General features: G+C 45.4%; 1 protein-coding gene across 1 annotated transcript in view; it reads right to left on the bottom strand.

Annotated features, from left to right (window-relative positions):
- COL27A1 (collagen type XXVII alpha 1 chain) overlaps positions 1-21,286 on the bottom strand; it is a 152,445-nt gene that overhangs the window by 68,893 nt on the left and 62,266 nt on the right. Inside the window, exons 16-25 of the mRNA XM_074846242.1 lie at positions 18,228-18,281; positions 17,765-17,809; positions 9,898-9,951; positions 9,123-9,176; positions 8,914-8,967; positions 6,992-7,045; positions 6,629-6,682; positions 4,635-4,679; positions 3,254-3,307; positions 1,754-1,798 (exon numbers count right to left, since the gene is read on the bottom strand). Of these exons, the coding sequence (XP_074702343.1) occupies positions 1,754-1,798; positions 3,254-3,307; positions 4,635-4,679; positions 6,629-6,682; positions 6,992-7,045; positions 8,914-8,967; positions 9,123-9,176; positions 9,898-9,951; positions 17,765-17,809; positions 18,228-18,281 (513 nt within the window). The remainder of the gene's footprint in view (positions 1-1,753; positions 1,799-3,253; positions 3,308-4,634; positions 4,680-6,628; positions 6,683-6,991; positions 7,046-8,913; positions 8,968-9,122; positions 9,177-9,897; positions 9,952-17,764; positions 17,810-18,227; positions 18,282-21,286) is intronic.

The raw sequence follows: 21,286 nt of genomic DNA, 5'->3' as shown, positions 1-21,286 counted from the left end.
CCACAAGAGAAAACAAGGGTGAGGTGAAGGTGTCTTAGTGCCAAGTGACCTGGGTAGCGCAATCTCTCAGAGCTCTGCAAAAAGCCAACCCAGCCCCAACACCAAATGCCGAAGCTTAGGTGGAGGGAGGAATGAAAACCCAACACTCCAGCATTGTTCAGCAAAGGTGTGATGGGAAAGGACGTTATTTCTCAATAATCTGGTGCGACATTTTTGTTCTAATGACTTGACTGGTACGGAAATGGAAATTCTTTCTGGGTGATATTTCTAGACAGAGACTAATTGACTTAGAATAATACAGGCAGCTTTCATACCACTGTGCTGGTTTCAGTGTCAGCAGAGGCCAGCTGTGTTTTCTTTTTGGTGAACAGTGGCCTACAGTTTTCATCCAAGGTCAGTCCTGAGGGACGTTAAAGAATAATAATCCTAATGATGCTTTGTCCTTCAAGGATAACATCTTGTTAAGGATCTCAAAGCACTTCTAAATATTAATTTTTAACTGTAATACAACAGCATCCACAGGTGCCACCTGAGAACAGGAGGCATTGTGTTAAGTACTGTTCAGAGCTGCTTACACCTTCCACAGAAGGGAAAACAGGCACAGAGCACTGGAAGGTGTTGTCTGAGATCATGCAGAATCTGATAAAGCTGCAAACTAGAGCTCAGATGTGCGGAACAACTTTGCTTCTTCAGCTGTTGTTCTTCGTGGAGTAAATTATTAACCATAATACAGAAACGGCTCTAATTTCCAAATAGAAATAACTGGTCTTGATATATACTGAGACTCATCAGATTGCTGGTACTGAAAAGGATCCACCTTGGTTTTTTGGACTTGCTTGGTCAAAAACCCATGGAAGAACTGACCCCCAGCTGTTGCACACAGGGGAAAGAAGAGCCAGAGAGGCTGAAAAGCTAAATCAAATCAAACTTGACCAGCCAGCAGGGAAAGTGTTGGGAAGGACAGCTGTGCTGAGAAGCAATGCCCTCTCTGCCAGGGCCAGCTGCTGCAGCCAGCTTGGTGTGGTCATGTAGGAATGCACAGAACATGTTGGAGGCTCCGTGGCTGCAATTTCAGGGTTGGTGGTGGACAAGTTGGTTGGTTTCAATCACAGAGACATAGGAACAATTGTTTCTTTTCCCTTGATGCCTGTGGTTCCCCTGAAGCTTACAGGGATGATGCATGTCCCCTGCTACCCCAGCAGAACCCTCTCTTGTGGTACAACAAAATGCAGCTCAATGCCCTCTTCCCCACAGCCTGGTTTCTTCAGCTGATATCCCCTCTGCTCCCCAAAAAATCCAGCAGAAGCCAAAGCAGCAGAGCACCCAAAGCAGAGGATCTTACCCTTAAAACCTAAATAGGCAAAGCCTGGAAATGGCTCTTTTAGGGATAAGAGGAATACACAGAAATTCACAATCTCTTTTCCTGACCGTGGCTTTGCCTCCTTGAGAAACACAGCCGGCCGTGTGCGCTGTACTGCTGCCAGCACTGCCAGCACATCCACCTGAACTGTGACTTTATCAGAGCACTTGGCCTATGGAAAAAAACCCCAGTTTAAAATAGACACCATGGTCACTGTCAGTGCTGTTCACCAGGAGCTTCAGCCAGACCAAGCACCCCAGTTGGGGCACCAGGACTATGGACAGGTTTGAGGTGGACAGAAACCCCTGGCCACTGTCCTCTGCCTGCACTGTGGTCTTCTAGGAGATGTTGTTCATAGGAGATCGTCAAACAGACAAGGAAAACAAAGTTTACCTGCTCACCAACTTTCCCTGGTCGGCCATGGTTTCCTGGCTCCCCCTGCAAGACAAGGAGAGACAAGGCACAGAGGTTACCTGGTGCTCCCAGTCAGACCCTCAGTACAACATGATTCTTTGTACACCCATGATTTGGGCTGCCATGAAAAATCTGCAAGAAACAACATCTTACAAAAACAACGGTGACTTGAAAGATAATCCAAAGCAAGAAACACAGCTGACACAAACATGGGGTAAACACTTGCTGTTCTGGAGTGAAATTCCCTAAAAGCAGCTAGTCCTGCTGTGGTAAAATAACCTTCACAAAACCAAACTTAAACATTGAAACATAAGCTGTCTCCTTTTCTGTGGCATAGCCTAGACCTGGTTGCTTTAACCCCATGTTTAATAAGGCATGACTGCTCATCAGGGATGTTCCTGGAGTTGGGGTGTTTCTGACCCATAACTTTTCAACCTGAAAGACTAAGTAAAACAGACAGATGAAGACAGAGCTACATCATCAGGAGGAAGAGAGTAGGAAAGGACCCTGATTAACTAAAGGATCTGAGGAGCATCTAGGGAAAGCAAGAGTGCAGACACCATGGGGAGATGTAGTTTCCTGAATGACAGAGGAGAAGGGATCCAAGAAAATTCACTTGCTGGTGGAAGTGTCACAAGAATAAAAGACAACCCAAGTATTCCCAGGCAGTACTGTACCCTGATTCTGCTCTTGCAAAATCTCAAACATAAGCACGTTGCTGTCACATGGAGCATCCTCATGAAAACCACAAAAAGAACCCACATGAGATAAATCACAGTGCAGGATGAGAGAAATTCACAGAATGAGAAAAATGAGGGGTGAAGAGAAAAGCAGAGGAGGAGGAGAATTTCAAACCCACAGGGATAAGGGCAGCCATGGCAGCACTCGAAGGCCGGCAGAGTGCCCCTGGACAGGCCATCCAGAGGCCAGACTCACCGCTACAATCAGTATTGTCTCTGGATGAAGGCAGCTGTATTTTCTCAGTAGGCAGATACTCCAGATGTGCTGCCAGACCACATTTTTGCTATTTACTGTTTGAAGAGGTTGTTTTTGTTGGGTTTTCTCTTTCCTTTTGAGTGTGGGTTTGTGGAGCGGACTGCCCTGGGATGGATCCTGCTGCTAATTAGGCAGCAAAGATAGGAATGATGTGCATTGTTTTAGAACAAAAACGTGGAGAAGCAATGGAAAATAAGATGAGATGATGGAGCAGGGAGTTGGTTAATATCAAAGGAGGAACACACTTGTTTATAATAAAGCACATGGCTTAAAAAATGCACCATCATTCTTTTTGGTGAAGAAACCAAGCAGAAGCCGAGACCCCAAAATTCAGAGAAAAAGAGAAATCCTCAGTTCCCCATGTCCTCTCTGGAATGAATACCCTAGGCTTGGAGCATGGTAAAGTTGAGAAAAGATATTTCCCTCTTTCTTTCCTCCCTTTCACCCACTGCTTCCCTGATCATGAATAAACTCTTTCCTCACCTTTGGACCATCGGGACCAGGTCTTCCTGGAAATCCCTTCCGGCCAGATCGACCCTGAAATAAATGGAAAAGCAATAAACATAAAAAGCTTGCAGCTGCCCTTGGTCACAGTAGTCTGTCTGTGGACCTATATGGTGCAGCTTACAAGCAATGCTCCCTATGAATTCGGGGTGCTCGAGGTGTAGCAGCCTTTACTGAGCCAAGGCAACACAAGAGGAAAGCCCTGTGTCTTGGATGCCACCAGGTTTGATCCATGGGGAACACGCCTAGACAGCTACTCCAAGGTTCAGCCCATTGCTGACCCTCCAGTTCAATCCCATTAGTTAAACGTCACATCAGAAAGACAATGCATGGACTATAATTAACCAAGCCAAGGCCTTTGTTGCTTCCCTTTAGTTTATTATGTGCCACATTCAGCTGGATTTATTCTACTCCCAGCATTTTTCTTGTAGCAATGCCAGCAAGGACACCAGCAGTCTGAGCATTCAAAGATGCTAGTGTTGGCAGGACTTGGCCAGCTTCTTAGGGGCTCCATCCCTGGCATCCAGAGAGGATTTGGAAGTAGAACTGTCCCTACAGTGGGGGAAGCCAGGCTGAAATTCACAGCTACAGGTCAGAAAAGCAGAAATAAACCTGCAGACCAAAAGTTCATATTGAACTTTCCCTTTGGCTGGAAGAACACTTATGGTGCTGTCCCAAGCATTGTAGAAACTGGATTTATGATGTTGCTCCAGACAGGAATGAAAGTGTCTACCAGAACAGTGGAGGAAATGCAAGATAAAACATTTATTTTCTGATCCACCTAGAAGCTCCAGCAGAGTTACCAATTTTTCAAGATACTTTACTATCCTGAGAGGACAATTATGTATATAACCATTACAAAATCCTGAGCTGGCAAGCTCACAGGTATGATAATATTCTTTTTGTTTCTTCTAACTGTGCTTCTGTGTTACATCACCGTGTTCAGAGTGGTGTAGAGGTCAAGAAGGACTCTCTCTTACTGTCCGGTCTTTTCCCCTCTACTCATTGAAAAATACTATAAACCAAGGAAGAAACATCACGGCTGGTTACAGAGATGGTTTCCAGTCAACGTGCTCTATCTTGAAGATGAACTATTTAAATGCTAGAGGGTTTTTCAAGGTCTGATACTTTAAGCAAGTTATAAAATTAGAGTCCCACTCAACACCCTTTACAAGACACTACAAGTCATTTCAGCAATCCTGGATCAAGCAGTTGGACCAAGCCCTGGACAAGACAATATTTCTTAGAAGGGCAGATCAGTCCCCAAACCTGGAGGTTTGAAGCTTTATGTTAATTTAACTACAATTCCATTGCAAGGTCAACAGAGCTGGTAGTAACTAAGTAAATGACTGAAACCTACCTCTGGACCAGGGACTCCTGGTGGTCCTAAGGGTCCTTCATCTCCCTGAGGTGAAAAGAAATCAAAATAAAAGGCAAAACAGTGACAAAATTTGGATTCACCATGCAGCAAGAATGAAAGGTCTGCAGTATGAGCAGCAGTTAAACACAGGCTGTGTGCTCAGCTGTCACATTCTAACAACTGAGTCTTTCTCAACCTTAGAGCAGGCAGCTCAGCATCTCTGAGGTTTCTCATCCCCCTTCCCCATCTCAGGAAAAAAAAAATCAAGGAAAAAAAGTCAAGTCCTGTCAGTAAAGGTCATCCAAAATTTGACCAACACCAGCTGATTGGGCCTATCATGGGCTGGATTTAGCCCATAGGGTACCCTGGACATGCTCACATGACTCTGCTTCATTTGATTTGGCAGGGATCCGAATGCTGTAGAGCTCTTTACTCTTTTTCTTTCTTTCTTCTTTTTTTTTTCCCCCCACAAAAAGGGTGTTGCAAAGTTTCCCACAGAACCATTTGGCAACTATATGAAGGTTTCCCTTTTGCTTTCAAATAGGACTACACATGCTGCAGCATGGAGCTATCTCAAAATCTCACACAGCAATTGGACTCAGTCCTCTCCCTTGGCTCTAGACCAATTTCTAATGTGATAGGATCAGATCTACAGTTTCTAGGAGACCTTCAATTAAGCTTCACAAAAATTATCTCAAGTGTCTATAACGAACTGCCAAGAGAGAAATTAAAAGCTCTCTTGGCAGCCACAGTTCTGGCTGTTCTCATTTAGGTGGTCAGCCGTGGTAATGAAGTGGCACGAGCTGGCAGGCTGAAGATGGGACTGGAAGTCAGGAACCCAGCTCAACAGGCTCAGACAAACCACACACAATATGCCACATTTCAAAAGATGATGTAATCCACAGCCTTGACCTACTGCCTTGGGTAACAGCAGTGGTAAAGGCACAGTGGTGTGGTCTGGTGCATATTCAAAGTCCTTCAGCACAGCTTATGTTGAACTCCATGTCCATGTCTTCAGTCTTACTTTTACACTCAGTAACTAGAGTAAATTGAAGGCAGCTTGGTCATGCCTGCCTGAACCTGGAATGCAGGGGTTCGATTCCTTTTTTAAATTGCCTAGAATATTTTTTTTTCCCCTATTTCAGTGCAAAGAAGTGAGCTAATTTGCATTAATCCCATTTAGAGAGCAAGCAAAAGAGTTCCCAGAAAAAGTTAAGAATTATTAGTGCTATTAGAATGACCTCCTGCCCATGCATGCACTAAGTATTATTTGCACAATGTCTCATGACTCTGGACAAACAGCTTACACTGGCCTGAATGAGAAGAAACTACACTGAAGTCACTGGAGTTACAACAGGATAAACAGAGGGTACTCAGGCTTCTCTGCTGCTGCTATTAAGTATTTGCAGCTCCAGGACAATTAAATCAATGACAATTGTCCCTTCTTAGTGACTGTGAGTGGAATGAAACCTCAAGTTTTCACATGAAGTGGTGATAGCTGCAAGCTCTGAGATGCTGGGGCAAATGAATCTTTGCAGAGCAGCAATTTCACTTCATGTACACTTTACAAATGGACATTGCTCTGCATGAGAGAGTGGAGTCTGCAGGTCTCACAGTTGAAAGAAAACACACTTAAAGGAGCAGAATGCAAAAGCCACGTCAGGGCATGCCTGTGCAAGGGGATGTGCAGAGAAAAGGGCACTAACACCTGTTCTGGGTGTTTGTGGGTGTGGGGGAACAGACTTTAAAAGAAAAGCCAATGCAGCCTTTAGGGTCAGCAGATGCCAGCAGTGACTGGAAGCAAAGATCACAGGACTGCAACTTAGGGGAAGCTCTTCTTCTGTGGGTCTCTGATCACCGAAGAGAAGTATCTTCTTCCAGATACAGAGGGACCGGAGGATTTCAAGTTGCAGGCACCATTTCAGCATGCACTAATCTTCAAAATTCAACATTATTCTTTAAAACCAATTTACTTTTGGTCTGAGGACACTCACCTCTTGTCCAGGCAGTCCTCTTGGCCCAGGTAAACCTCTTGCTCCTGGCTTTCCCTGAGAAAGAGCCAAAGGAAAAGATACTCAGAAAATAGAAACATAAGCTCAGAAGGGCAATTAAAATGAGAACGTCTCTTTCACAGCCACAGGACATCATCCAATGTCAATTTTGTTACAGAAAAAAAAAATTGAAAAAAAGAAAACCCTGCACTTGGAGGGACCTCAAGCCAAACAGACCAAACTGAAATGTTGGCCAGGGACAATCTTCAGGAATCTCCAGGGTTTTCTCTCTCCCCCCTTCCCACTACTTTATTTTCCCTGGCTGCCTCCCACCCCACACAGAGATTCAATCTCTGCTCCACTCACCTTCAGGCCTTCAGGACCATTTTCTCCTGGTGGGCCAATGTCACCTGGGAAGCCCTGAAGAAAATGAGAAATAGTCAGGGTACACAGGTGGACTTTTGCAGTCAGCTTCAGAGGACAGCCTCTGTGAGAATTTTAATTAAAGGCTAAGGGCCGAGACGTTTGTTACGTGCTGGCAGTGTCCGTGTGTGGGGCACTGCGTGGCTTCTAGAGGGAATGAAACAGGACAATGGCAGCAGTGCTATCGGTTTGATTCAAGAACAGCCTTTCCCAGCAGTTCCCTTTAGGTCCATCTTCTTAGAAGATTTATTGCTGTGAGGGCCTCCCTGTCATCACACAGCTAAAAACTGCAATTTGGGTTTTAATTAATCTTTATGAGTCAGCGCATAATCTCATTGCTCCGAGAAACGAACTGCACGCCTCAGTGACAAAGGGAAGCAGGCAAGGAATTAGGAAAGGTGCTGACATGCTCATTAGCTGCCGCCTTCAGCCAGGCAGTGACTTCTTTCCACCCACCAGCCCTTCGCTGAGGAAACAAAGGAATCTGTGGTTACTTCCAATAGCAACAAAGAGGAACGATTGCTAAGTGGCAGCACTCGACCGAGAGCCCTTCCAGACCCAGCAAAATACCAGAACACTGATGAAGGGAAAACAGACCACCAGTTGTGCTGGAGGTGGCTCTCTAGCATCTTACAGATGTCTGGTTGCTTATGAAGAAGAAAAATGACAATGTGCTGGGGGAAGCTGATCCTGCATTTAAGATATCACTGTGACCATTTTTTTGGTAAGGGCAGTAAGGGTGTTTTTCTACTTGAAATGGTATTTTGTGGGAGAAAAAAAGGAAAAAACCCTCTACAATATTTATGACAAAAAGTGGAAGGAAAAATCAGGAAACCCTGAGATACAGAGATCATGACCCATCTTGATCCTCCCTACCTCATCACCACTCATGTACCATCACACCCTAGCAGAGAACTGAAGCCCTACACTAAAAAGAGGAGGGTAGGTGGAAAGTGAGATGTAAGATTCAAGAAATGAGTGTTCTGCCCCACAAAAGCTGTTGAAGAACAACTTCAAGGGCCAGAGAACACCAAGGTGAGTAGAAAGACCAGTGTCCACAGAGTCTAGCTGGTGGCTGGGAAAGAGTCTGGGGCTCTTGGCGAGTTAGAGACAATCTTTGGGGACTGACCTTTCTGAACAAGAAAAAGAACAAGCTGCTACATATAGGACTTGCACAGGAAGATTGGGAAGAAAAAGGCTTGGAATGGTAGTTGGAGATCAGGAAATCTGAGTGCAGGGTGGTCAGAGGGTACAAGATGGGACAGTTTACCCCATCTCCCACTTTGCACAAAAGTGGACCTCAATTCATCAAATAACAGTAAATCCTACAACACTGCAAAGCTCTTTCTGCCTCAGTGTTTCTGGAGCCTGGTGTGACATTGTCCTGAAGCAATCCATCTGCCCATCGTTAGCAAAGGCTCTGACCCCAGAACACATCACTTTCGGGTTGGTAAATGTATCAGAGCTCAGGTGTCATGGTGAGCAGTAGCAGTGGCAGCCGTCCCCTCCCTCTGTTGGGCTGGGTGCCCACTTGGGAGGCAGCGTTTGGCTCTTGCTTTCCATATAAATTAGCAACAGCTCTATGCATATGCCTCCTAATCAAAACCCTCCGTGGGCCTGTCTGTGCACAGCTCGAGAGCTAAAGGCCTCCAGTGGGGAAAGAAGACGGGCATCTCTCAAATGCCACATGGGTGTTTATCAGAGAGCTGGTGCTCAGTGGGGCGGCAAGCTGCAGACATCAAATAACTACTGCAGAGGCAAAAAGAGATGGGAGAGAGGTGTTATTGTGTGAATTTGCTGGAGAAAGGGCGCTGCAGAAGTTACCAAAGAAAGGAAAGATGTGGGAAGGAGGTGGTGGGACATACCTCGGGGCCAGGTGGTCCTGGAAACCCGACTGGACCTTTGTCACCGACTTTTCCCTGCAGAAATCAGAAAAACATGGAGAAAAGTGAGCTGGCTCCTGGCTATTGGCTTTCCTGTTTAGAATAGCACACCCCTGCCAAGCTGTCTTTCCAGCTGGGCACTGAACCTTTAGAAAGGGAGATGAGGAAGCAGAGGATGCTTGGTCACTTACCAGGGGGCCTGCTTTCCCTCGTGCCCCAGGGACCCCAGGCAAACCCTGGCTGCCCTGAGAGAGAGAGACACAGATTTTTTCAGAAAATACAATGAAGCATAAAAAAAGATACCAGTTCCCCAGGCTCCAGCTCCTCTGCAGCAGAGAGGAATATTTTCTAAGGGGCTGAACTCAGCCCTGCAAGGAGCTGGGACAGTTGCACTAATGTCAGTGAGCCATTTCTGCTAAAGCCGGAGCTGAATTTAACCCCAAAGAACATGAGCTGTTGCAGTTCGTTGTGGCTCAAAGCCATGTAGGCCCCAGTGCAGTGTTAAGTACAGCATTAGTCAGCTGAAGTCAGTATCATATTGTAGTCACAGGGGAGAAGTAATTTGCTTAGAAGTTATGCACAGTGTTAAGTGCTCCACTGGGTCAGGGTTTAAGCTGACACACTGAGCAGACAAAACCTCTGAGTCTGCAGTCGCTGGACCACACACATTCACCCCATCCCCATCAATCCCATCCCATCACCTCCAATTTCTGCATGAATATATGTCTCCTTTTACAGAAAGCCCCCAGTAGAACCGCTTTTATTATGAGTAACAACAAAATCCATATATTGACATGAATTTTAGAAAGGCACAGCGTACCCCAAATGAGAACTATCTGAGCAAGGAAACCTGACAGCAGGATGCAGATAGTTCCAGCTCCTCGTGGCTTAAGATGAGCTGAGGAAGCTGGTGGCCACACATACTACTATGTAAGGGAAAAAAATGGTGGAGAAAAGACCAATTACCTTGTCTCCTTGGAAGCCGACATCTCCTGGAACACCTGCTCCTCCCTGATCACCCTGGATACACATCACCAGAGAGTTAAAATAGGCAACAGCAATGGCCAAAATGCCCAGGTAGATGCTAGACGGTGCATTGTACAGCAAAAGTCTCATCACTAGCTTCATTCAAAACTGAACTGCTGGCAAACTGTAGATCATATTAACTGTAACAACAATCCTGAATGAAGTACGTATTTCCCAATATTGGTTCTAAACTGAGAAATAAAACTGCAAGAGAGAGAAAAATATGAATTCCCAAGCATTGTGTTTCTATAGAAGCTGCAAGAAGAGAGACTACATTCCTCTGGCTAACAGCAACCGTGAAAGTGGTGAAGTGCTAAAATCCAGCTGAATGGAAGAGCTGGTTTTCAATGAATGGACCTTTTCTCTCATAAGACTCTATAGAAAAGAAAACAATACTCAGGGTTTTTGTGAGCGTATCCTAGTGCTGGCATCAAAGATTAATCCTCTTCTATAAGAAAACAAGAGCAACTTCTAGTAATGCTTTAGTATCATCTCACTGCCAATATCTTGGCTGAGGTTCCCCGGAAGGGGTAGGCTGGTGTTCACTGAGATGGGGATCCCATCTCTGAGCACGCCATCATTGACAATATTTCCTAACCCAACTACCTTTCTTTCCCCTCTTTGAATCATCGTAACAGCTTCTGACTCCCTGGGTAAAAAATAAGTATCCCTGAAGGTTTTGTCAGGAGCGGTGGGCTCTCTTGCATTGTGTCTTAGCCCTGCTGCGAGCAGCCTGTTGGACAAGATGACCTCCTGATGTCCCTTCCAACCTCATTTATTTAGTGATTTACTTAAACAAAGGATGAGTCAATGACGGGGCAGAGAAAGGAAAATTCTACTTGGGAAGTCAAAGGAGGAATGACTATAAAAACTTGGTACAGTGACAAGACCCAACAGAAATAACTGTTGGAGGAACTCTGTCCCATGCACATGCCTCTAAACTTGGCTCCCTCGTAAGGGAACAAGCCATCCAAGAGCAGAGAGCTATATGTTTAAACATAGTCCACATGGAAGACATATGGATTCCTGTGACAGAGCCAAAGTCTACAAAGAGATGACAGAGGAAGTCCACTTCTACTCAAGCAAAAACCACCCAGTTATTATCAGAGAGTTGAAATAGTTCTTATACTTCAGTAACATACAAGGGATAATGAAATTGTGGACGGTTAAGGTTTCAGTTGGGAAAGACTTTTTGGAGACAACTATTTCAGAAGAAAAGTAATTAAAAACTATGCAGATTCAGTGATGGAAACATTTCATGGATTCATGCTAAATTGGCTTAAATGTTTTGGTAAATGTTCCCAAGAACATTTCACTGAACCATCTTCAAAACAAATCTTTTATATAGCAAAATTAAAATCTTGCTCTTAAAAAAAGTTAAATTAATTTTACTCATTTGGTTTTTAACCTAAAATATTTTCATTTGAGTCAAATAACCAACATTTTGCTTCATCTGAAATATTTTCCATCTATCCTTTTTTTTTTTTTTTTTTTTTAATGCAAGCAAATGGAAACAATCAGCTATTTGCACAGCTTCAGTTCGGATGAACCCCAAGTACTAGATACAATAGAGATGGCAAAAAAACTACTGTATGACCCAGTTAATTTCCAACCATTGCCAGATTTCTCTCATCTTCGCTGAATTTTCTACTTATTTTATTTAGTCCAAGACTTAAAACACTGAAATCTACTCTAATTCTGGCTCCTGTCAGAAGACAGCAGAAAAATTTTCTTGAAAGTGAGAGGTTTGCTCTGAAAACTCCTTGTCTTTATCACCTATGCTGAGGGTCAAACCAAAAGATTTTTTTTATTAAGCACTTTTCTACCCAGACAGTATAAGTGGTTGTTGAAAAAAATGTTTTGGAAGGAGGACATTAAGAAATGACTGCTATAAAAGAGTTTCCTGAGCATAGCAACAGGCAGGAACAAACCTTTATCGCTGACCTTTAAGCAAAGTGGGACAATGCCTGCATGACAGAGAAAATGGTTTTCAAACAACTCTGAGAAATGGGCATTAGAGAGGGTAATAAGAAGGAAGCAGGAAAGACAAAACACATCTCTCATCTTTCTCTGGGCTCCACACAAGATGTTCACATGCTATTGCAATAGCGCAGCAAAACCTCATGGCATGAATCATCCATCTGCAATGGCCATTAATATCTTAAACCAAAACTGAGGACTAGGGCACCTTTCACCTGCCTTGAGCACAGTAAATCTGAAACTGTGACTTGGGGTGTGTTTCCTTGACATGAGGGAAAAAATAAGGAGGAAAGAGGTCAGGCATGTTTATTATTAAAAAAAGCGATGTCGAGATGACGAAAAGGGGCTGCAAGGACTTTGCTCATGGGGAGGAGGAGGAATGTACAATCTGAAATTACAAACAGGCTCTGCCCATGGGGTATTGCCTATGTTTCATGTTTCACCTATAAAAAGAAATGCAGCTTCAGAGACCCTGAGGCCCTTCTTAACATCACACTGCACAGAGAGGGGGCTACAAGGGAAGTGACAGATTTGCAAGTACGAGGTGTGTTTGCTGACTGTAGGATGCAGAGGAGGTTGCTGTGCAAAAAGCTCATTTTGCTCTCAATTGGACATCTCTTTTCCCAAGACTTTCTGCTTAGCAATACAAGGGGAACACTGCAAAACTACTAGAGGTATTTTACTGAGCCGTGTCCTTCACAAGTTACAGATGTCCTGATTCATAAAACTCCTTTATGTGAACAAGTAGCTAGGATTTCCTCCACTTCCTCCACCTTTCCTCTGCACTCATCAACATCACGTGGTGTTCTCAAGACCACTATTTATTTCAGGGTTATACAGTAATTCCACTTCTCCGTGTAAAAGCAGACGCAACCCTCTCTGCCCCCTCTCGTTGCCTCCATGAAAACATATAAATGGGAACAGAAGGATGACCCATTTTGTGAGAAAACCAGAGCTGTAAAAAACAACATTAAATTCTGTGGTATCAAGCTTTTATGGGGGATGCAGAAGGGGTTGGTTAGTGTTGGTGTGCTCTGCACTTGCCTGTCTAGCTGCGAGATACAAAGATGTGATTTTTGCAGGAGGAGTGGGATGTTGCCCCTTATTCTAGTTCATGCCTGGCCTCCACCATGTGATGCATGCATTGGGATTAATGAGCTGCACCTTGGGGAATACTGAACAAGGCAACGTAGGAAACAAAGTTCAAAAAACAGTGAAAGACACCCTCTCATGGAAGGGGAAAACCCTCTCAGTGCGAGGCAGGTTCCTCCTCCTGTCGTGGCAAAGGGGAACAGTAGCAGCATTTCTGAAAGATGCAGCATTGCAGCGAGGACCTTCTCCCAGGTGGATCAAGGTGGCACCCTCAGTTACACGCCTGCTGCCCACACGCCCCATCCAGCCACCCTGTCATCGTGGTTAGATTTTACTGGTATCTGATCGGACTGCTGTTGAGAGAAGGGAGTTTTCCTCAGCTACACAAAGACAAACCTGTACCAGGCCACATGCTTGGATGTGACTGAGACAGATGGTTTTGACAGGAGACTGCAGACATCTAATTAAATCTTCATCAACACATCCCCAGAAAGGCACCGTGGACTGCAGCCTGGAGCTGCTGGGGCAGGCCAGGCGGGAGCAGTATGGGCTGTGCTCCAGGGCCCTGTGACATGGCACCACGGCACTCCCAGGGCAGTAACGCGGGGCACGGCGCAGGCAGCGCCACGCAGACACGGACACGTTCTGTAGAACTACGATGGGAGGAAAAAGTCTGTCCCCGGCCAGGGAGGGCATCGGACACTCTTGAAATCCCTGTTGTCCCTCAGACCTGGGCTAGTCCGTGAGTAGCAGCAGATGGAAGGTGTGAGGCCCCCAAGGCTGCTCTCATCTGCTGTGAATTACTAATTATGAAAGGTTACGGATTATTGTCAGCATGGAGCAGTGAGGTTTGCTGCTCTCCATCTCTGCAGACCCAGCATTTCAGATGCTGATAAATGACTAGGGCTTTTCTTTTTTTTCTTTTTTCTTTTTTCAATATGAAGTTTAACTGTGTTTACCAGCTTTCTGAAAACCACGGTGGAGGAGAAGAGGGGAGAGCCAGTACATTTATTGCCCTTTCCTCTGGCCATGTCATGGGACACTGCTGCACTTCTCCTGCCATAGTCCCTCACATCCCTTTGGGAAAAGCCTCCATTTCTAAATTGGTTTATTAGAAACTGCTTTCCAGGGAATCCACCTGACATCTTCATACAAGATTCGGCCTTCTGTAGGCTGGGACTCTCTGGTGTAAGGTGTTGCTTTGGTGCTGGAATGTTTAGTAAGGCTGACAGCTACTGTTGGCTGAGCCTGGGGATCATCTGTGCTTGCTAGTACCTGGATTCAATCATCTTGCACATTCAACACACTCAGTGTATGCCTCAGGTCTTTCAGAGATGGACTAGCCATCTGAGGCAGCCACAGTCCCAGGAAAAATGCTTGAAGAGTTGGCAGCTCAACCGCTATGAAAAATCATGTGTCTTCAACTGATTTCCGACCCCTGTTTACTACCTGGGCTGTAAAGCTCTAACAGAGCTTTCTGCTGTATGGGCTGTGCATCGCCTCTGCATGGTATGGTGCCAGCTCTCCCTTCTCCTGCAGCATTCCTGGTGAACGCGTGGCTGGAAAGCAGCACCAGCTTGGAAATCTGAAATAATTTGCTCGTCAAAGGGAACTCAGAGACTTGCTCATAGAGTCATACAGTGGGATGGGTGTGCTTGAGCCACACCAGTGTGCAGGGAAAGGGTTGCTGCGTGGTGACTGGACTGTCATCCCCAACTAGTTAGCTAAGGGCACCCTTGTAATTGCATCTTCAACATCCAGCAGAGAGGGGAACTTTGTTACTTGGGAGGTGAACAAGCTATGAATAAGGATCTCTGCAGAGGCAGATTAGCATACAACTGTGGTCTGGAAATGTTTCAAGAATGGCAAGAGGCAAACTTTCAGACCGACAGACATAGAGAATAAATACAACATTCAAGGAGGCTGCTTATGTTTCTGGTCAGAGCAGTGAGACAGTTTTGTCTGAAGATGATGGAGGGTTATAATGAAGTCAAAATCTAATGAACAGAAAAACAATAGTAGGCAATCAGAGAAAGCCTTTAACTAACATGTCAAAGCATAAAACCAGCAATAGCAGCAGAAACTAACAGTGACACAGCTGGTGAGAGGTTACAGAAGGGAGCCTCCAACACAAGTCAATCCTCTGCTCCAGGTAGGGTCCCTCCTGCAACACAAGCCCAACCGGGCACTGAGTGAACAGAGATCCTGCCTCTGCTTTCCTCTCTGCTGGATTTCCTTAAGTCAGGTATTTCTAAAAATGCTTCAGTTAAAAAGCATGTGTCGAAAACAAGGGGAGCAAAGAAAGATTTATAATGCAGCTTCTTAGTAAAGGTTGAGATAAAAAACATTTTTATTGAAACAAGGCAGGCGGTAAGATGAAAGATGATCTTGGCAAGGAGAGGGTCAAAGAGGCCAGGGTGTACTTCCCACCTCTAGCAACCTCCTCCTCAGTCACTCCTGCGACTCAGAAGCCCTCACCTCACATGAAGGACATAAATGTCCTTTCCTTCTACCACACGTGCATTTAGAACACAAGCTCTTTGAAGGCAGAGTTCTTCCCTTGCTACAAACTGAGCAAAAGCAGCAAGACCAGATATCGTTTAAATTTGTTAGTGACACCAGAACATAAACGATTAAAACACAAATGTAAACAAGCTGTAAGAAGGGATGAGTGGTTTTGCTCATGATGCCCAAATCAGAGAGAAAATGAAAAGGCTCAAAGGTGCCACTCACTAAAGAAACATGGGAGTGAGTAAATGAATGCAACAGCCTTTCGATCAGTTGGAGAAGAGATGTATTATAAACTGGGCCAACTAGCTGAACAGCAAGACCAAAAAAATCAGAAAACCAAATAACTGAAAAAACCACAAAGTTATTTCAGGCCAAATCCTCCCCCAAGTGTAAGGAGAGCTGATGAACTTTGTTTATACTCATGCAAACAAGTGCAGCAAACTCCGATGCTTTGGCTAAAAATTGCAATGCCAGAGCTGCCTGCGTTCTCCTGAGCAGATGAGCCTTGTGGCCATCAATGCCTAGGTAGATTTGATTTTCCTTTACCTTGTATTTCCCAGCCCTTTGGCTGTTGGGCTGCTGGGAAGGATACACACAAGCTGTTTGGAAGCTCTGACTGACTCTGAAGTCGTCACTGGTCTGATCCGAGCGTCTGATAGCACCCAGGATATTCGAACTGAAGTCAACTCATTAGGGACAGAGGAGGCTTGAGTAGGAGGGAAGGTTTGTCAGTCTTGGATTAGGAGAGGGCTGTAATGAAAGGCAGGAAGGAAGTCTGTCCTGTCCAAGGAAAATGCCGTGGGAGAGGTAGCTAGGGAGGGAAAGAAAAGGTTTCCTGTACCTCAAGAGAGAGGCTGAAAGACTGAGCATGGGATTATTGGGGGAGGATGGGTGATTCTGCACTTGGAAGTATTGTAAGGATAACTCTAGGGAGAGCTGCAAACCATTTGGTTACTGTGATAGCAGCGGCTGGAGAAATCCTGGGATGAACAGAGCAGTCTGCGTAAAGTGATGGAGACCGTAATGTCCAGGAAGGTTCATTTTGCTAAACAATGATTTAAACATTGGTGATTCTTAAGATATTCAACCATTTATTCCAAGGAGCAGATAGAAGAGTCTGTGGGCTCTAGGAATTGGTGTTGAGTCAAGAAAGCAGCTACAATGTCTAAAGTTTGTCCTAAAGAAAAGGCCTTCACTTGCCCTCTCCTTCCTCTACAAAAGTGAAAAGGCAGTAAAGGGGAGAAATGGAAACTGCAGACACAGGAGCTCTGGCAAAGAGCTGCTATAATATAAGGAGAGTGGAATCAACTGGCTTGACACTACTTCCCCCATGTGCAGTTTTGGGCTGCTAAATCATTCTCTAAAAGCAAACATCTAACAAGAGAATAAAACATCAGACAGGAGGAGGAGAATACACTTAATGGTCATTTTCCATTGCCCTCCTGAGCAATCAGAGCCAACAATAAATGATTGCACCTCCCACTCTTTCAGACTAAATAAATCCTACAGTTGAGTATCTGTAGGAGGATGGTTCTCATGACAGTGAGGCATTTACACACACAGCTTTATGCTGATTTAGCTCAAGCTGCGTGATTTTGTGCCAGCAGCACTAAATCATTGCAATCAATGCCCCTCTCCTTTTTTCTTTTTCTAAAGTGATTTATATCAGTTTGACATAAGGCAATTTCCTCTCAGCAGGAAGCTGAACCGAGGTGAGCCTCTCTGAACAGGACCTGAGGTACCTAACACAGAACAGTTTTTCCTGAGGATCCAGCTGGTTTGCTTGAATCAGTGAGCTGCACTGCTTTGTCACATCACGCATTTCCCCCAAATGCATTAATGCAAACTCACTGTCAGCATTGTTAGGTCTTCATCCTCCTCCCCATCCCATCATGTAACCAATATAAAAACATAAAAGCCCAGTGAAACACCAGATAATCTTAGAGTTACTGTCATCATCTGTGGGAGCCAGAAGCTCCAAAGAGGATCTGAGCATAACTGATCCATACAAGAACTCCATGGAAAAGGGGATGGGGCAGATATCATAAAAAAAAGGAAAATCCAAACTAGAGCATCAAGAAAGGAGGGAGGGTGGGAGGATGGGGGCCAAAGAGATAAGTCAGAGTGGAACCAGTACCATGGTGCTGAATAAGAAAGAGAAGCTAGAAAGGGGGTTTCACATGCAAAATTAAAACACAGTGCAATAAGGGAGTATTCAGATCACCTTATCACCTTTCAGTCCATGTTCTCCAGGGTTTCCCATCAGCCCCTAAAACAAAAGAAAGTTCAGAGTGAGATGGAGCCACTGTGAAGACTTGCTCAGGTCTACGACACTGATGTCCCTGGTGGGGCTGGTGGCTCAGACCCACAGCACTGGCCTGGCACAGCCCCAAGGCCAAATGCCAGGCTGCTCCCAAAGTATGCTCCATCACGCACTCTTTAGACACCGTTCATGGGCTGGAGGCACACAGGGAAAATGCCCCTGAGATTCTCCACTGACTTACACCTACTGCAGACCACCAGTGGGACGTTGTGTTCGACAGCCCTGTGCCTGGGTCAAAGGACAAGCATTACTGCTGCCTGTCCTTTCTCCTGGGACAGTCACTGTTACCCCATGGGAGGAACAGAATGATCTTCAGCCCTGCCGTGGAGGGACAAGAGCTCGCACAGCTCAGTTATTCTCTCACCTTTAAGCCTTTTGGTCCTGGATAGCCTATCGGTCCAACAGAGCCCATGTCACCCTAGTAAGAGAAAGAAAATTACCAAAGTCATTAGGTGCAAAACCAATAGACAGCTGTACTTGGTGTGAAATTTCTCTCTTATCTGGTTTCTCAGTATCCCTGAGGAATTGCACCACTGACTTCAGCAGAAGCATCATCCTGGCACGAGTCAAGAGACTTTTAATGTGTAGACACCCTCTAAGTAAAAGAAGGACAGGGTGTTTGCCTCGAAGGCACATGAGGGAAGAAGAGCAGCTCCTATTAGCATCCTGCTCTCGCCACAAAGGACAGACCCCAAAGCACCTTGACACTAGGCATGGGAGATGTGAGCTGTCCCCCACGATCAGCTCAGCTGTCCCCACCGTGCTGCTGCTCCTGTGCGTGGTCATGGCAGTTGGGCAGAGCACGATGGGAGCCTGGAAAATGTGCGAGCATCCCGCTCCTGCACCGCAGGAGATAGAGGTGTCGGGGAGTGTGGTCAGACTCCGAAACCAGGAGCCTGGGGTCCTGGTCCACTTAAAAAATAGGTAAGGAATTTAAGCTAGTAAATTAATGGCAAAATAATGGAAAATTAATTAACAAACCACCTAGAAGTCTGCAACTGTGGTAGGATCTGAGAAAATTTTTTTTGTATGTTCTTCCTAACTTCTGAATAGATTAATTTCCCTCTTCCACTGTTTGAAAAATGAAAAGCTGAGTTGGTTTAAGGCAATCCTGGAGTGTATTTATTCTTGGTGAAGTTACTCGTGTTCTCAGAAAGAATCTACCACAATATTCCTGAGTTTTCCAGAGGGAGTCTGAGGGTGCGTTATAAAGAACACAGGCCCAAACAGCAAAAAAGGCAGTAGTCAAGAAAGTTGGGTCACTACCAAGCTCTGATATCTAAAAGCGTTATAGGGAGGAGAGAGGAGAAGCAGGAGGTAGGGACAGAGGTGTCTCATCAGCATGGCCATTCAGTGGGAAGTCAGCACAGCATCACGCACTAGGACTTGTACAAGAAACTGCAGCACAGGAGGACACGAGCTCACGGTTACTGTGTGTACCTGCGTGTGCGCGTACAAAAGAAAGCCTTCAGTGGCCGGCATTTAAACAGGCTTTTGACTGCTTTCTGCCCATGAAGAGAGTCAGTGATACGGTGCAGCAGCCTTGCCTGCAATGTGTAAATAAACAGGGCAGGCTCTGCTGAAGGAACGCTGCTCTGGTAGGCAGTCCCGGGCCCGCAGCCACGCTGGGAGCGCTGGCTACAGCTGCCTGAACAGATGCCCTTTTCATACCTCCCAGCATAAAGGCTTCTTGTAGAAATGCATTTACTCAAAGCTTTGCCCACACAGTTAATTAGGAGAGCAAGAGGCTTTAGTTACATCTAATTCTACTCTTCAGCCTCTCTTAAACAGCGAACCCAAACACCCGCAGGGTGCGTGGAGGCAGCCGGGAACCCGGCCGGTCTGCCGGGGGTGGCTGTAGCTGGGAAAGAAGGAAACGACTGAACAGGGACCAGCCTGGAGCAAACACCCAGCCGCCTTCTCCACGCCCTGCCCCGTGCTGCAGACCCGGGGGAAGGAGGCTGGTGCCGTCCCACAGAGAGGAGAAGGCAGGATGGATGTGCCCACTTCTTCCCAGGAGGATGGAGGAGGTCACTCTTAGATCAATCCCACTAGAGATGCTTCAGCATCCTGAATTCAGGAGTTGCGCACAAGATCTGACTCAGCTTGACCTGAATCTCAGTTTGAAATTTTTATCTGCTCAGAGTGGTACCAACAGATTAACTGGGAAAGACAGCGACCGATTGCTACTGTTGCAGTGATTCCTGAAAAAACAGCATTACAAAGGATCAACTTTCTGCCTTAAAAGTGAAGCTAGGAAGAAGCTCACAACAGGAATGATGATTTCTACATCTAGATGGGAAGGGAGAAGAAATATTTGAAGTTTAAGACAAAACAGGCTTAGCAGCAAAAGGAGAACTGCTGGTTTTGCCCTTTTCCAGCAAAAACATTAGAACTTGGGGTGTCAGTAGAGACTGACATAATGGATCAAAACAGAGAAGGTGACGGACTCCAGATGTCTGATGATGGAGCTGAATCCTGGTCTAGGACATGCAATGCTAGGTCTTGGAGCCAGTCAGGGAAAAAAAAAAAAAAAGTTTAGTTGTACCTGACATAGAATTTGATGCCATTTGGGTAGCTGCAGTCAATGTGGGACAAATCGCGATGACAAAGGCAGGTTAGAAACCACACGCTGCCTGTCCTCATTTCAGATCAGCTCCAGGCAAACCCTGTCCTTCCTGGCCCCTGTGATCTATCCCAAGCACAGAACAGCACGGCACTGGCTGGGCCAGCGAGGAGGGGAGGACAGGCAGCCACCTGACTCCATCATCTCTGGAAGGATCTTAATCACATTTACTGTGTCTGACCTTTTACTTTCTAACAAACAAATATCTGTGAGATAATAGCAACCAGGTTAAGATAAATCTTTCCAAAAGCTGGGAGAAATACGATCCAATTCAGACAATACCTTCAATCGTATTCTTTTAAATAGCAATCTTCCTCTTACAGCTCTTTGGCAGGAGCACATCCTTTCTGCTGCTGCGGCTAAAGTAGCTACTTTCATCTCCACTAACAAGGGGAAACACAGACCTAAATCCTGGCTCCACAAAAAACTTTCTGAAGCCTTACTCCACCTGTGCCCCAATCCCCCATCTGCAAGATGGGTACACTTGTTCCACCATATTCTCTGCTTTTTCCCCATGGAGTCTAAGATTTCTCGGTTTGGTGCTTGATGTTTGTGCGATGTCTAGGGCAATCGAGGCCTTGACCTCAGCTGACATACACACTCCTGTAATTTAAGCTATGGAAAGGCAAAAGGGGAAGGCTTTTAACTATTCATTGCAAGTCAAATTTTCATGGATTATCATAGCCAAGGAGGAATCATTGTGAAAGAATGCTGTAGTACTAACAGAACCTACCACTTTTCGTGCATGGAAGGAAATAACTTGAAAGAAGTACTGAGACCTAAAAATAAACCATAAT

The sequence above is a fragment of the Strix aluco genome, chromosome 20 (genome assembly GCF_031877795.1).
Source record: "Strix aluco isolate bStrAlu1 chromosome 20, bStrAlu1.hap1, whole genome shotgun sequence".
NCBI lineage: Eukaryota > Metazoa > Chordata > Aves > Strigiformes > Strigidae > Strix > Strix aluco.
Note: the sequence above shows the minus strand (reverse complement) of the source record. Positions and strands in the feature narration are given on the sequence as shown.